The sequence below is a fragment of the Aythya ferina genome (assembly GCF_964211825.1).
Source record: "Aythya ferina genome assembly, chromosome: 5".
NCBI lineage: Eukaryota > Metazoa > Chordata > Aves > Anseriformes > Anatidae > Aythya > Aythya ferina.
In genome coordinates, this window is record NC_140301.1 from 58,518,451 (window position 1) to 58,534,048 (window position 15,598).

The following is a 15,598-nucleotide window of genomic DNA, read 5'->3' on the forward strand; positions in this document are numbered from 1 at the left end:
GCAGCTTAAATTCAAGATCATATGAGGGCTGCCCGTCTGGAATCAGGTTGTACAGTCAGGATTGTAAGGAGGTGGTATTATCAAGGTTGTAATAATACAGCTTTTTAAGATACCTTTTTAAGTTCCACGTGAAGAGGAACCTGATTTTTATAAAAATGCAGTGTTACCTCCAGATTTTCATGTTTTAATACGTAAAACAAAAATTTTCTGTGCCCAAGCAGTACAGATTTAAATGACAAACTTAAACTCTTTCTCTGACATCCATGGGAAGTAAACCATCTGTGAGAATTGTGGCAGCAAAGAATCATTGGCATTGCGGAGTATAATCGAGGCACACTTCAAGTGGCAAACTTTAACCAAAATGTAGTAACAATAAAAAGGTGATCCTGGAGCTGCTATGATTTTACCTTCAAAAAATGAAATATCAGCTCATTTTTAATAAGAGAGCCACCAGCAACATTTCTCTCTTCTGAAATGGTGCATTATGGCCCTGGGGTCTCTAGCAGACACCAGACACTGGAGCCTAACTGCTCATATCTTTGATTTCAATGCCCTTCAGCCCAGATTTTCCCTAGCACCTGAAAAGAAGTGATTTTGAAAACAGGTATGTAAACAGCCAGTCTTTCTTCCTTGTTCTACATTTTGCCTTTTTTGTTTGTTTGTTTTTGTCCAGAGCAGGTTTTTATGGTGGTATGTCTTCATCTGTGACATTTAAGTCCTTTAAGCTGGTTGGTGCACTCTGGATGGTTGTAGTTGTTATGCTCTTTATCTTTGCACAGCTTTTACCATTTATTTTAACTGTTACTTCTTTTGTGGGACTTAAATTCTTGGCCTGCTAGCAACAATGTGCTTTCTATTCAGAGAATAAGTAAACTGATGAGATTAATTGGGAAGAAATATTCTAATTGATTAAAAGTGGAGTGTTTCTCATTAGAAGGTGAGTGTTTCCTCCTCAAGGCAAGTCAGATAGAGAAGTTTTTAGCTCTTGATTCCGGTGGATTTTTGCACTTTATCTTGGCACTGCGTGCTGGATAAGGGAACTTGTCTTCAGCATTAAAGTTGGTGGTTGTGGCTTTTCAAAAAATTAATAGAAAATCAGAGCTTGTGGACAGGTTCTGGTGGTCTTTGAGCTTCTGGTTTGGTGGTGAAGGATGGCCCCAAATCAGTGTGATTTGCCCTAAAAGCCAGAAAGATGACTTTTCAGATTTGCTCCACTTGTGTGTCCCACCTCCAGCCCCTCCTGTTTTTTCATATAAGACATCAAATGCACTTGTGTGAGTTGTTAAGGGACCAGCTGGGTAGGGGGCTATCATTGTGGTCAGCTGCTTCTCTTCCTTATAAGTGGGTCTGTAACGCATAAGGAAAGATACAGCAAGGATGTTGAGGTTTGTGGCTCTCTGTTGGAGCTCTCTCTCAGTTCATAGCACATGTGGATTTGGCTTTGGCCCAGATGTAATAAAACATAAGCTGCTAGTTCAGCATCAGCTACTTCAGTGTCTGTGTTTGCTAGCCTGTGCTTGTGTATCGGTGCTTGAAGTTACTTGGGCAGAGGCTGGGTTGTTGTGAAAGATGCCTTATGTACCCAAGTGCTATTTTATGAAGTCAGAATTAAGGTAAGAAATAGAAAGTTTAAACAAATGAAAGTGGGGGAAAAAAAAAAGTGAGTTTCCTTGCTTGAGGGTTGGAGTTCTCCAAATGCAGTCTTGGCTGGAGTAGGAGCAGTGTCATTCCCATCATGAACGTTAGGCCAAAGCTGGAGTCTTGTGAAATTTCCACCTGAGGTAAGCATGACTGCAAAACAAAGTTATTTTGCTGTTGAGTGGACATAGTAGGTGGGTATAGCGGAAAGGATTATGATACGCACATTGAGAATCATGGGAATTATGTTGATTTGATGTGGAATTAGAAGTGTAGGTTCCCATGACTAGAGCTACAGGGCCAGGCTGTTATATTCTGCTCTGAGGGATTTAGATGCATGACAAGGAAGGGAAAAGGTAAGGTAATGAGAGAGAGAGAGAGATATTTTACACAGCTTAGAGTGATATAAATTGATGTGATGGATAAGGAATTAAGTGGCTAAGTGGTATTGAGAGGGTAGGAAAACAAGGTAGAATAGGTCGGAGAAAAATAAGCTAAGAGAGAGGAAAGTGAAAGCCTTAGTGGGATACGTGCCTTATTTAAGAAAATCAGTAGGATGAGATAGTCCTAGAAATCTGAAAAATGCATGGTATTTTTTCTAATTGGGAAACATTACTTGCACGGAAATACGTGCTGGCTAAAGCAAAGCCATACAGAAAACTTCTCGTATACAGAGGTAGAGGAAGGGACGCAATCAGGCATGCTGAGGAACCCAGCCAATTTCCAATATATGAACCAGAATGAGGTGTGTTTGCTCAGAGTCTCTGAAACTAGGCTGTATTTTTTCTTCTTCTTTTTGGAAGAAAAAGAGTTGTGTGAAATTTCAGGTTTAGTTTGAAGGTTCTTATCTGTCCATCTCTCCTTTTATGTAAGGAAAAAAAGAAAGGGTAGGGGAGGAGTTTTCATTAATGGGGGAGATAAGGCATTCAGATTCCAAGATTTTGGTCATGTGAAATCCCAATTGTTGTAACGCTTATTTAAATAAAGCCTATCAAATTGGAAGTCTGGTCCAAGTGCTTGGAGTTCTATGTCATATGAAGGAATGCTGTTGTTTTTTCCTGAGTACCTAACTGTATGTACCAATTCTTTCCATTGGTGTGTGTACAGTCACTTATATTTCTAAACTCATGACTTCCTTCTTCTGAAGCTAGAGGATGAAGTTACCTGGAAGCTTAGCCTTTTTGTGTGGTCTGCTTATTTGAGAGAGATAAATATCCAGCCTCTCTTGGTCTGGGCTACCAAAAGGTTGGTTACAGTGTGGGCAACAACTCATTCCATACAAGCCACAATATTAGAGTCAGGCTGGGCTCAATTTGCAATGATTGGATTTACAGTGTGCCCAATGACGCTGGACCCTTTTGTATGTTCAGATGTGGTCAAGCCATGTTACAATTCCCTTTGGGAACCGATGTGTGGATTTACTTCCCAGGGAAATGAGGATACTGTGCAGGTGTTTGGCTCTTAGTCCCACATGAAGCTATGCTATTAGGAGGGTGCCTCGGAGCTGGGAGAACCCCAGGTGCTACCACTCAGACAAGGGCACACCAATATAGTGCTGCCGAGGGCTGCATTTGAGCTTCTGAAATTTAGTGCACAGCTTAAGTAGTTCCAAGACTAGGTGGATGGGCAGGCTCTTGGCTGAGTGGAAACTGCTTCCTCGAATTTCCCATTTTGATATTTGGAAAATATTGGTGCACTGTATTTTTTTTTTTCTTTTCTGGGCAATTTTCCCCTATTTTCATGAATTTATGGGTTCATAATGGAAGAAAACCCAGAACTTTTAGCTCATCTCTGCCAAAGATATGGCCCTAGGATGACATGGCAAGTATTGCAAAGAATGGGATGGGATGTTGGGATGATACATACAGATAGCCAAACAGATGGTTTTCAAATGAGTTGTATAAAAGATCATCCTTCCTGCAAAAATTAATTCTCATGAGCCACTGGCTGGAAGTGAAAGCAGACAAACTTAAATGAGCTAAAACTCTGAAATCCTATCTGCTGTTTAATAATGTAAGACTACATGACCCAGTGGCCTTTAAAATTTAGTGATCTGTGCAGGACATATTAAGGCATGGAATCCTTGTAAGTGTAATCTACTTTTAATTACTGTTATTGATCTGTTCAGCAGTGGCAGAAACTTTTGCATCACTGCTATTAGCTAAAACAGCAATGTCTGTAAAATGAAAGCAACTGCAAGCTAGGACAATCAGTTTAGCCATATTCAGACCTGCAGTGCTTTTCTGGAAACATTCCTTTTTTCCCAAAGCTATTTGAAGAAGGGTTTATGGACCCCAGTCGGAATGGTATAAGAAAAGCGGAGATGAATCGGCAAGTTGCAAGAACGTAGCTTTGGCTCTGAAATATAGTCTATTGCTAGCTGCCTTTCCTAAATCTCGGTGGCTGACATGGAGAAAATAATTCCCAGAACTAAATCCCTGATGCAGCCAAGTGTAAAACTATGATGAAAACTCCTAGCAACATAATGACAGACGTGCTAAGCCTGAGACCTGGCATTTTCCCCTTTGTAATGCAGTGGGAAGACAATTAAATATGAAGAACACTGTCACTGCAATATAATAATGTGTCTTGGTTAGGATGTCCAAATATAAATTTAGCCACACTAGGCATGCATAATATACAGATGGTTAACCATATTCACCACTGTCAATTATGTTCTTGCACTTAGGTGCAAAATTGCACCATTTGTCTTTAGTTTTTATTCAAGCTATGGTTTTATTCAAGTTCTGCCATTCTTTAATTCTTAACTTTGTAGCAGCTATAAGATGATGGCAGTTTTGGTATATTTCTATAGGTTCCTCACTAGAAATGCATAAGGGTGATCTTGATGTGCAGGGAAACTTGTGATAGGAAATCCCTGAACCCAAGGGTGGTGAGAAGGCAGACAGAGTTATCTCACCAGCTGGATGTGGTCTGGGAGTCTGTGATCTGTGGAATACTAAACTTTAATTATATGTCTCAGTGCGGTGTGCTTTTTTTTTTAATATGACACTGGGAAGCAGATGTTGGGTACAAGCCATTTAACTCAAATCTTTAGTCAGAGCTGTACTAAGTAATGAAGAATCTAATCGAGGCAAATTGTATGTAGAGTACTTTCAAGGGAAGCTTTGTGTCCTGTAGATGCTTCCTCTTGCAGAGGAGGAGAGGTTTAAGAAGAAGACGAGGCAAATGAAATAATCCGGTCAGATACGGAATTAAATAATGCTGATGAGAATAGAACAAATCCACATCATTGAGATTGCTGAATGCACGGGTTGAAGGAAGAGTCACAGACTTAGGGGTGCAGGCAGTTGCTCTGTGTAAAATGGATCCCAGATACAGCCTTGGAGAAACCAAATGCATGGCTAATAGCAGCATTACCCATGTTTTCCTAGAGAGAGAGAGAGAGCCTTGTAACCCAGTGTGTCTTCATTTTGTTAAATCCTGAAGACTGTGTTGCACATATCCATCAGCATCAAGGCTATGTATAGATCCAGAAGTACTTGCAGAAACATTACAGCTCAGGTTACTCTATCCAGATATTTCTTCTCTTTTCCTTTCTATATTTGGAATAGAAAACGTGTAGTTTGCTGCTGGCATTAAACTATCATCTGAGTTCAGTATCCTCCTCAGATTCTGTCCTGAGCAATGGGACATACCTTCCTCTCCTTCCCATTTCATCCTCCATCCACCTTCCCTAAGTGAAAATTACTGTATTTTTTGGTATCATTGTATTTTATGATATCATTCCCCAGTTAGGCACCCTGCAATACTTAAAAAAAAAAAAAAACACACAAAAAAAAAACCAAAACAAAACAAAAAACAACACAGAAGTACAAAATTTCACATACCCATCAAATAACATCTAAAATATTCTGAAATCTTCCTTCTTTTTGTAATCTCCTTTGTTTGTTATGTATTGCACTATATGGCTGTGCCATAAACGATTTCCATCAATTACCTGGAAATCTGTTTATAAAGTTCTAGTTTATTGAGCTTATTGGGGGGGGGGGGGACACGACAACACAGCAAAAGCTCCCCATCCTCATGGAAAAATGAAGTCTTGAGTGTAAATTTTGAGGTGCTTTCAGAGACTGCATGAGAAAACCTGCTTGCTTTCATTGCATTTCATTGTGCTGTAAGGGCTCAATTTTCTGCTCGCTGCAGTCACTACTCCCACTGCTGTTAGTGGTGCAAGATCAGGCATTAAACGGACTCTGCCTCTACCTGGACCCATGAACTAGATAGCTTTTTCAGAAGCAATGCCCCTTACTGCTGTGTGGATTTACATAATTGAATCCAACCCTAAATACAGCTCTTAAAGTGGTGATAAGTCAGAAAAATTACTTTTTTATTTTTCTCATTCCAGCATTTTGATTCGTACGTATGCAACGTTATTGCATTAATTGATTACCTTAAAGAAAAAAAAAAAGTTTCTGAGATATGTTGGAAGATTTATTTTAACATTAACTCCAGTAAAGAAGCATTAAGGAGATTTTAGAGCTAAGCTTTATTTAAGTAGCTCAGCTTGAACATTTCTTTTGGGAATGATTTGCTGGTTAAATTTCAAACAGCCTGTGTGTCCTTCTGGGTAGTCCTCTGTGCTACACAGAGCCATAACTTCTGGAGATGTGCCTGCAGGCTCACCTGCTCGTGTAGACAAGAGCTCACCATTTCACTTGTTCCCCAAATCTGTAGGCATTTTGTCTTCTTGTAACGACTGCTCGATGAAGGTTGCCTAAGGTTTACAAAAACGATGCATTCTTTACTGCTTCCGTGGCAAATCTCGAGCTATACTCTGACTTTACAGAATCAAGTAAGTGGTTGGTTTGAGCGAATTTTTTCTTGTGTGCAGTTACATCAGGTGAGAGAAAGGTAATGAATGTTTTGCTGTGAAATCCGGAGCCAGGTACACTCCACAAGGATATACCAGCACTTCCAGGGTATGATTCTTAATGTCCTAACAACATGTCTTCAAAGTAGACCCGAAGAGTCACCCTGCCCTAAAATGCCTATTTCTTACCATTGTTAGTAATGACACACTAGCATGACGTGTTCTGATGTGAACTCCTCCATGGTGTACTTAACATTGAGATAAGATGCAGCCTGCTCTTGGGACTGTATTCGCCTCAATTCATCTGCTCAAAGTATAAAAACAAAAGCAAATGGAAAAAAATAGGGGGGGGGGTAAAAATCACAGAGATCTTCTTAATCACTGAGTTGTGACTTTGGTAGGAAGGTTCATCGTATTGTACTTCCCATAAACTGATCAAAATCTGCCTTAACTCATGTTATCTGCAGATCTGTCTTAATTTGCAGCCTGCTTATTTGTCCCTGTGCCAGTCTTCTTGGTTACTTTAAATATTTATTCTTTTTCCCTCATGTTTATCTCCTTGATATGCATAGAAAGAACAGTCACCCTCCTGCACACACATCAATTTTCCTTTTTTTTTTTTTCTTTATGAGGGAGGTTTTATGAGGTTTTTCCTGCGTGATGTTAAGTTTGAATGCATCTCTTTAGAGCAGAGCTGTATGTATTAATTGGGGGATCCATCACTGCCATGTAATGGGGTTTGGCTTTTCCTCTTGCCTGTCGAAACACTAGCCAGATACATCCTGGAACTAAATTAACCCTTTTTTGGGAGTGCACAACCCACTGATTGCTCTGAATCACTGTGTGTTTAACTGGGGTACATAAACATTTCTTTCTCTGTCATTTTCATCTGAAGAACATCTTAGTAACAGGAATTTAGATGAATTTTCCCTGTAATGGATTCTCTTAGTCTCTGCATTGTTTAGCTTTATCATTTTTGTTTTATTCACCTCCTTCTTCATACTGGCAGCGTCTTCCGAAGTTGTGCCTCCAGCAGATTTCATGAGCACATAATGTTTCTGCTTGCATCAAGAAAACAAAAAAATCACCAAGAGTTTTGGCTTGTAGCCCTTACTATATCTTCTTTTGAGCATTCTCCATTTTGCCATCCTTTTCCCAAGTTCCTCAGCCACCTTACAATTCCTCTTTTAGTCTTGTTTCTCTGTTTCCTAACATTTTCACCCCTTGCCTTACTGAAATACTGCATGTCTTTTCTTTAGAAGACCAAGTTTGTTATCAGGGAAAGCTATCAGGCAAACTTGGCAGGACCCCAGCTAACCTAAGCTTAGCAAACCTGCACTGCTGCATTGATTGCATTTTGATTTATCTCAATGTTTCTAATTACCCTTTCCCTTAACATTTGTTCAGTTAATGTATCTGTTTGTTTCCTTCTTGATGCATTAGGTTTTCTGGAAAACATTAACATCATCTTTGAAAATTAAAGTTAAGAAATAATTTAATTTTTAGCCCAGGTTGGGATTATTTTTACTTCATTGTAGCCTGATATCTTTTTTGTTGCCTTTTTTTTTTTCTTCATTTATGAGTTTGAAGAATCTTTGGATATTTGTTTTAATGTTCTTTGCAAGAAAAGGTTCGACCTGACATTTGGCAATTCTCACTTCATTCATTTTATCCACTAAGATGTAATTTTCTGTTCATCATTTTTTTTTTTTATATCATATATTGTCAGTTCTATATTACTCTTTTCTTCTTTGGGACAATGATTTCCATGTTTAGAACTGATGCCAAATTCTACAAGTTTTTCCTCTGCTTTGAGAAGCAACTTCTGGATATTTTTGTACCTTTGGTACTTTTTGATGTAAGGACCCTCCAAGTGTCCCCTGCTGCCAGGTGTCTGACTCCCCTATCTCTCCCACTCCAGTTACCTTCACTTGTTATTGTCTGCAATTCAATATAAAATCATTTATAATTTATCAGCTATTGCACTTTGGAAATCAAGAACCCTAGTCCAGTTTACTTTGTGATTGTTCATTTTTTATGAACTGATTCAATTCCTCTTTTCAAGCCAATGGGGACTTTTGCAAAATCCTATCAGAACCAAATGTAGTGTAGCATCACTTTCCGTGGAGTAATTGGCCATTCAGTGAAGAAATAAGCATGCTACTGCATCTGCAGAAAATCTCGTCCTACTGTTATTAATAGCATTTATTCTCCAAGCTCATATTGAGAAAGTTAAATCTCACATTGTGAGGCAATGCTCTGTAATATCCATCTCTGTAATAACATAATACAGGTTTGGATGCTGCCCAGATCTGGGCTATCCGGATTTCTAAGGATGGGTTTAATTTCTCCTCCCATAAGCTGTGTAAGTGATAGGCTTCAGCCTCTTTGTATTTGGTAGGAGGGGAGAGAGGCAGCTCCAGGAGGTGATTCATCCCGCTGCTGGCAGCCTGAGATGGATTGGGTGAATCACTCTTCTGACATGCCTCTCCTCACACACCCGGGAGGGAAGCTGGACGATTCACGTTGACTGGGTGGCGGCCGCAAGGTTGCAGCATTACAGGAGGTGGATTCTACCCCAGGAGGCTGCTTAGAGCTTGGTCACAGTGTGGCTGTGGCTTTTGCGGGCATACCCAAGCTCAACTTCCATGAAACCATTTTGCTCTTGCATGGAGATAAAGAGCTCAGCCTGGGCTGCAGACTCCTCGGAGGATTCAATCATGCTTTAATAGCTAGTTTTGCTGAATGCAGGTTGCTGTAATTGCTTTGCATCCAGCAACTCTAAGCTTATTAGCTTAAATTTAGCTTAAGGTCTGCATGTGCTGTGGTCACACCTTTGCAGTGATGAGATGCCCTAAAACATTTCATAGAAGGGCTCTCAGCTCTGGTTATTGGCCACTCCATAAATTCTTCTAAATCACAATGTGCTGAACATCAAAGCATAGTGAAAAGTCTTCCTTTTTTTTTTTTTTTCGGCCTTTTCTAAGACACTGTTTTCTGTTAAATGATGCAGTACCAATCCCAAATTTCAGAGCCGGAAGGATTTCAGTTTTGGAACACATTTAATTTGCATGTTTCATTTTTTTTTTTTGCTGCTGTTGCATATATATACACAGCTAACAACATATAAATAAAAAATCATGGAGTGAAATCTAATCAAAAAAGTGCCTAGAGTTAAAAACACATTGTTTCCTAATAGGGGGAAAAAAAATTATGCATGAATTTACCATTTCAGTATACTGGGATTTAATTTTGTGGTTTGAGCAGATCTTAGTATACTTAGAGGATAGAAACTAATGACTACTTATGCTTTTATTTTACATTTTAAAACATTTATGCAATAATTTCCTACTGCAGAAAAGATTTATTAGATTAACAAGTAACCAGCTAATTAAATCTTTTCTATCTTTTGCAAAGATGCAGCTCTGCTATGCTGAGAATTTCTCCTTTAACGTACAATAGACTCTACCACTCTGTTTTCTAGTTTAGGAGGACATCTCTGGCACTAATGCTAACTTGAATGATTTCCTGCACTTCTTGACCTGCATTTTCCTTCGGTGACAGTGTTCCCTTTATCCTCTTGCATGTCTGAATCGTGACCTCTGTATAATGTGACTTTGAAAGCTTTATCCTTCCTATTGCCTGGCTTATCAAGGATTCATTAAGTGCAGGAGAACTTTAGTTCCCTGTTCTTGCTCAAGGTCCAGAGGTCTGTTCCCACTGCCCATATTGCAATTCCAAAAAATGTTTTGCTCAGTTTTTGGTTAGAAAAAAAAAGTTAAGCCAGAAGCAGCTGAACAGCTTAGAGATATCTTTTATCCTGGAAGACTGGAGTTTGACGATGTGGACATTTAGAATCTGAAATGGTAAGGTTCAGGAAACTTTATCAGGAAGGAGTGGGCCCCTCTGCATTTCAAACTGAGTGTTATCCCCGCTTGTGCCCCCACTATCAAACTGAATTTTCTTTCCTAGTATATAAAGAAAATTGAGAAAACAGGCTTTGCAAGATGCATAAGTCAATAAACTTGGGCTTTGTTTAATCATGAATGGATAATCTAATTGCAAAGCCAAACATCCTTTCCCCACAAGTATCCTTCTGGGTAAATGTGACATTGTTCACTTCCTCTGCAGTGGCTTCAGCTGTCTGCTAAATAGAAATGGTAGTTTAAAGACGGCTGGTTCACAGCTATTGCTTGTGTCCTCTCCTGATCCAGTGGCTTCAGAAATCACAGGGAAAGTCTCTATTGGCTGCAGTGATGTATGACTCACACTTCTAACTTGATGGTGTGTATCAGATAGGAATTTGTTTTGGGACTTCAGATTCCAAACTTGACACAAAATGTAGTTCTGGAGTTTTCTGTTTTTCCACTTATAAGATTTCTATGACTGAGATGATTGAAGGGTAAGCTGGATGAATGTCCTCATTTGCTTAAGATGTGATCCCATACATTGGCCAAAACCTCAAGGGGCAGGTTTGGATAGGTTGGATTTTCAGTAGCAAAATCATGCATTACTTAAATGATGAAACAGAATTACACGAAACAGATTACACGTTCCATTTTGGGTTTCTAATAACCTCTCTGTTCCTTGAGTGCTGAGGTTACTTTATTTACCACAGACGATCACTTTTTATTAGAAATGTTTCAAAAATATTCCCTGTAAAGCATAAATACAGTTAAAAGAAAAATGAAATTAAAGGCAGAAAGTAATCAGATGAATTCAAAACACTGAGTTTCTTAATAGCTCAGATTTAATTCAAAGCAGTTAGTCTTTAGTATAATTTCAACCAAAGAGAGTGCTGCTGAATCTTGGGAAGAACTTTGTGTATTTAACAGTTGAGGCTTTATTGTTTAAAATATATTTTAAGTATAAAAGTACCGGCTTTAGGCACCCAGTAGATAATAGTGCAATGCATCATGTGTTCATTTAGTATGTGTTTAATTGCTCTTTCCTTGGTAGTGTTTTATGGAGTAGGCTTTTAAAGCTCCCAACATTGCCTTTATATTTTGCAAGATTAGATATGAAATGTGAATGCTCAGTAAGTACATCTCTGATTATTCAGCCATAAAGCAGTGGGTCAGGCTGAACAGGCTTTAAGACATACAGGACTTTTAAGTAAGTTTTACTCAATTACTTTTTGGAAAAAATAAGCTTGAATGTCAGCTGAAATGTTCTCTTTGTTTTATACATAAGATATATGACTGTTATCTGTGCTTAGAAAAAAAATAATAATAACAGCATGAACTTTCTCCCAGAGTCTGAAATAAAAGCTGTATTTTTATATTACTTATACAACTGCAAAACTGCTCATGTAATTTAGGGAGAGAAGATGTAATAAGGATGGAGAACGGAGTGTCAGGTTATAAACTCTCCTGGTCAGGGATTGATTCTTGGCTTGGGTTTGTACAGTAGAAAGCGCAGTGTAAGTAAGCCTTACCACTGGGTTGAATGTAAACTACCGGGTGTAAAAACTCCCAAGTTTAGATTCCAGATCTCTAACACCTTCCCCACCCATACTCCTGATAATGACCAGTGTATCTCTAAGTAAAGTGGAAAGAATGCTTATCTCCTAGACCAAAACAAGAGGACCTGATCCTCCTAAAACAAACAAACAAACAAAAAAGCCTTTTTCTCCTTCTGATTTCCCAGAAAATTTTTGTTAACTTTCAGAATTCAGGTACATTCACTGAAACACATTGCAGATTATTTTAGTTTAATAGTTTAATCATTTAGTTTTAGTTTAATCATTAAGCTACTCTATAGTTGTTTTTTAATTGTTTTTAATGTAGATACTGTTTCTGATTCATGCTGTAGTCTACTGGACCCAATCTGTTGCATAATGAACCCTAAAAGGAACTTCCTAAGTTATTGGACAAGTGGGTTATGCAGAGTAGCTCACAAACATATATCCCAAACCAATTAAGTAGGTATACATTTAGATGAAAATAAGAACAATAAACAAGACCCACGTCATGTGTAAATGCAAAATACAGAAATCAAAATGGGAAAATTCCACTTCCCTCCATGGTATTAGTCATCATGACAGCTTCAATGCAAATATAGAACTTCAATTTATTAAGGATTTGGGGATCTGAAACAAATTCCAACAGGATTTGAAAAGCATACAAGAACTTTGTTGAACAGATTACATCTAAAAATATCAGATGCACGTTACCCTTCAAACGTTAGTTGTGAAAAGAAACAGGTGCAAAAGCGAGAAATGTTTTCCTGGTATGGAAAACTCCAGAAACTCCAGTCTTTTACTGTTTGATAATATAATTAGCCAGTGTTTTGACTAGACTGATTTGATAATGATGCATAGAAAAGGGCAATTTAATCTTGGCACAGTAACTAGGAATGTTTGCCTCATTGCTTTCTATGTCTTAATTTCTACTTTAAATTAAATGTCTTCAGCTTCTGAATGTTTTATATTAGAAACCTTCTTTTCCAAAGTTTCTATTTTGAGTCACTAATTAATTTAATGCACAAGTTAGGTATATCATGGGATTGCAATAGATCAGGAACATTTTTCTTCTCTTTCTGCATCTATACACTCTATTAAAATACATTGCCAATGGTTTGTGCGCTGAGGAGGACATACATATTTCTTGGTCCCTCTCAGATGTTTCCATTAACTTTTTGATGGTCCCTGTTCTTCTATTCCCTAAATATTTGTGCTTCCACTTATTTGTACTTCATTTATCTTGCATGAAAAAAAAATGCTCAAATACTTGCTTTAGGAAAATATCTACTATGTCTCTTGATAGGCAAAGAAATTAATTCTATATGCAAAGGCATGCAGCTTTCTTGCCAGTGCTGTTTGGTCTACATTATGCTCAGTCAGAGAGGTGATGTGCCTACAGATGTTAGGTCGATGTTCAGTCAGTGAGATATCTCTATGAATAACAAAATTTCCAGTTATGTTAGCTGTAGTGAAGCACACTGAGATGGAGACCATTGGACCAGATGACATTACCCAGCTTTTCTGTGATAGCTGAGAAGAGCAGTATGCACGTTTCTCTCTTTACCACTTATAATTATTTGCTGAGATTTCAGCTGAGCATTGGATAATGCTGCAGGCTGTTGAAGTAGGTGGACTCTCATTTTGGTTAGAGTGGCAATCCTCTCCTTGGCTTTAATTTTAATATATGGCTGTTGTTTTCTGAGAAGTCTGGAGAAAACCCCACTTGGATGGTGTTCTATCTATGACTGCTCCTCTACTGCATTTGACCTCTTTGAGGTCAAAGCAGAATTTACCATTTACTTCAAATTGGCAAAGTACATCTCTCCTTTTTGTAACAAACATGCCATTTCTCACTTTGGATTTCACAGGATTCTTTTGTTGCTTTGAAAGACTGAGCTTGATCTAAGTAATTTATTCACCTATTGAATGCCAAACTCGATTTACCCTGATGAGGCCAAAAGTACTGGAGGGGGAGAGTTTGTTCTTATCTGTCATCTGGGATGCTAAAAAATTATGCAGAAAGGTTTATAGCAGCTGCAGAAATCTCTGCACAGCTTTCTCTATTAACCACCAGGATATTTCTGATGAATTAATTATTTTTATTCTTTTCTAGGGGATCAGTAGCCTCTTCAGTTCCTTAAAAGTGGTGCGTCTTCTCCGACTTGGTCGAGTTGCCAGGAAGTTGGACCATTATCTGGAATATGGTGCTGCTGTACTGGTACTGTTGGTGTGTGTGTTTGGACTGGTGGCCCATTGGCTAGCCTGCATATGGTACAGCATTGGGGACTATGAAGTTATAGATGAAGTTACTAATACAATCAAAACAGACAGCTGGCTCTACCAGTTGGCACTGAGTATCGGGACACCATATCGATACAACACCACTGGCTCAGGGCAGTGGGAAGGAGGACCCAGTAAAGACTCCTTGTACATATCCTCTCTCTACTTTACCATGACAAGCCTTACAACGATAGGATTTGGAAACATAGCACCAACCACTGATGGAGAGAAGATTTTTTCGGTGGCCATGATGATGGTTGGCTGTAAGTAGAATTTGATTTTATTGTGCTTAAGGTGAAGATAATTGCATACGCAGTATGATGGTTGATAAGAATACATGTGGTAACCTTTTTTGACACCCTAGAAAAAATGAAGTAACTGTAAATAATCGTGGAATGAACTTGGAATTATCATTAAAAACAGAAGTTGAAACTATGTGGTTGCTATAGCTTTTAACTTGTTTGCAAGACTAAGTGTAGTAGGTACAAAAACGTGTCCAATGGTAATTGTATATTAAATTTAGGGCCTGTTGTGAATTAATTTAGACAAACTCGAACTTAACAGGAAGTAGGATTTGTTAATAAATCATGAGATTAGATTTTGCGAATTTTAACAGCACTTAATGATTTGCCAATTTAATATAGTGGTATAAATTGGATTTATGTGATGTCTAAGAGCTCTTAAGGTTTATTGGTATGATATAGCAATTTAACAAAAATTAGTTATGATTAAAACAGCGACTTAATTAAAGATTCGAGAATGGCAAGGTTCACATGAAACTTAGTGCAGTGAATTGTATGCCTAAGGATTTTTCCCCTTGGAGAATTACCCTTTATGTGTTGGCATTAATCAGTGGGTGATCATGTACCACGAGAAGTTTGTCTTCAAGGTGTCCCAGCTCAGGGGGAGTCACTGGGTCACAGCCCGCTGCAATCCCAGAAAGCCTAAGGGACTCTTCTCTCAGGACCATTATTTGTGGTTCTGTGAGACAGTCAACTATGAATCAGTACATTTCCATCCTGGCTACAATTCAGATACGGCAATACTTGTATTTATATGAACTGTGCTGTTACGGTATCTTCCAGAATGTACAGTTCTGGTACTTCTCAGACTGGGCTATGATCCAGGCCATAAGGTCTGAGATGTGATCAGGGAGTGCCTGTTCGTACTCACCTGGTATGCCCATTGCCTATTGACAATAGAGGGATGATGTAATGTTAATCTTGAACTGTGGCTAAACTGGAGAAAGAGCTACTTCACCACAGGGCTTCTTCTATATAATTTAAAGATGGTTTCTATCATATTGAAAAGATCTTGACTGGAACTTGATTAAGAGTTACAATGCTCAAATTCATTTAGTCTGACTGAGTTTTGCTTATAGA

General features: G+C 38.5%; 1 protein-coding gene across 2 annotated transcripts in view; it reads left to right on the plus strand.

Moving 5' to 3' along the window:
* Positions 1 to 15,598, plus strand: part of KCNH5 (potassium voltage-gated channel subfamily H member 5) — a 157,668-nt gene that overhangs the window by 42,785 nt on the left and 99,285 nt on the right. For both annotated transcript variants that reach the window (XM_084520877.1, XM_084520878.1), the window contains one exon: positions 14,050 to 14,479. In XM_084520877.1, the coding sequence (XP_084377003.1) occupies positions 14,050 to 14,479 (430 nt within the window). The remainder of the gene's footprint in view (positions 1 to 14,049; positions 14,480 to 15,598) is intronic.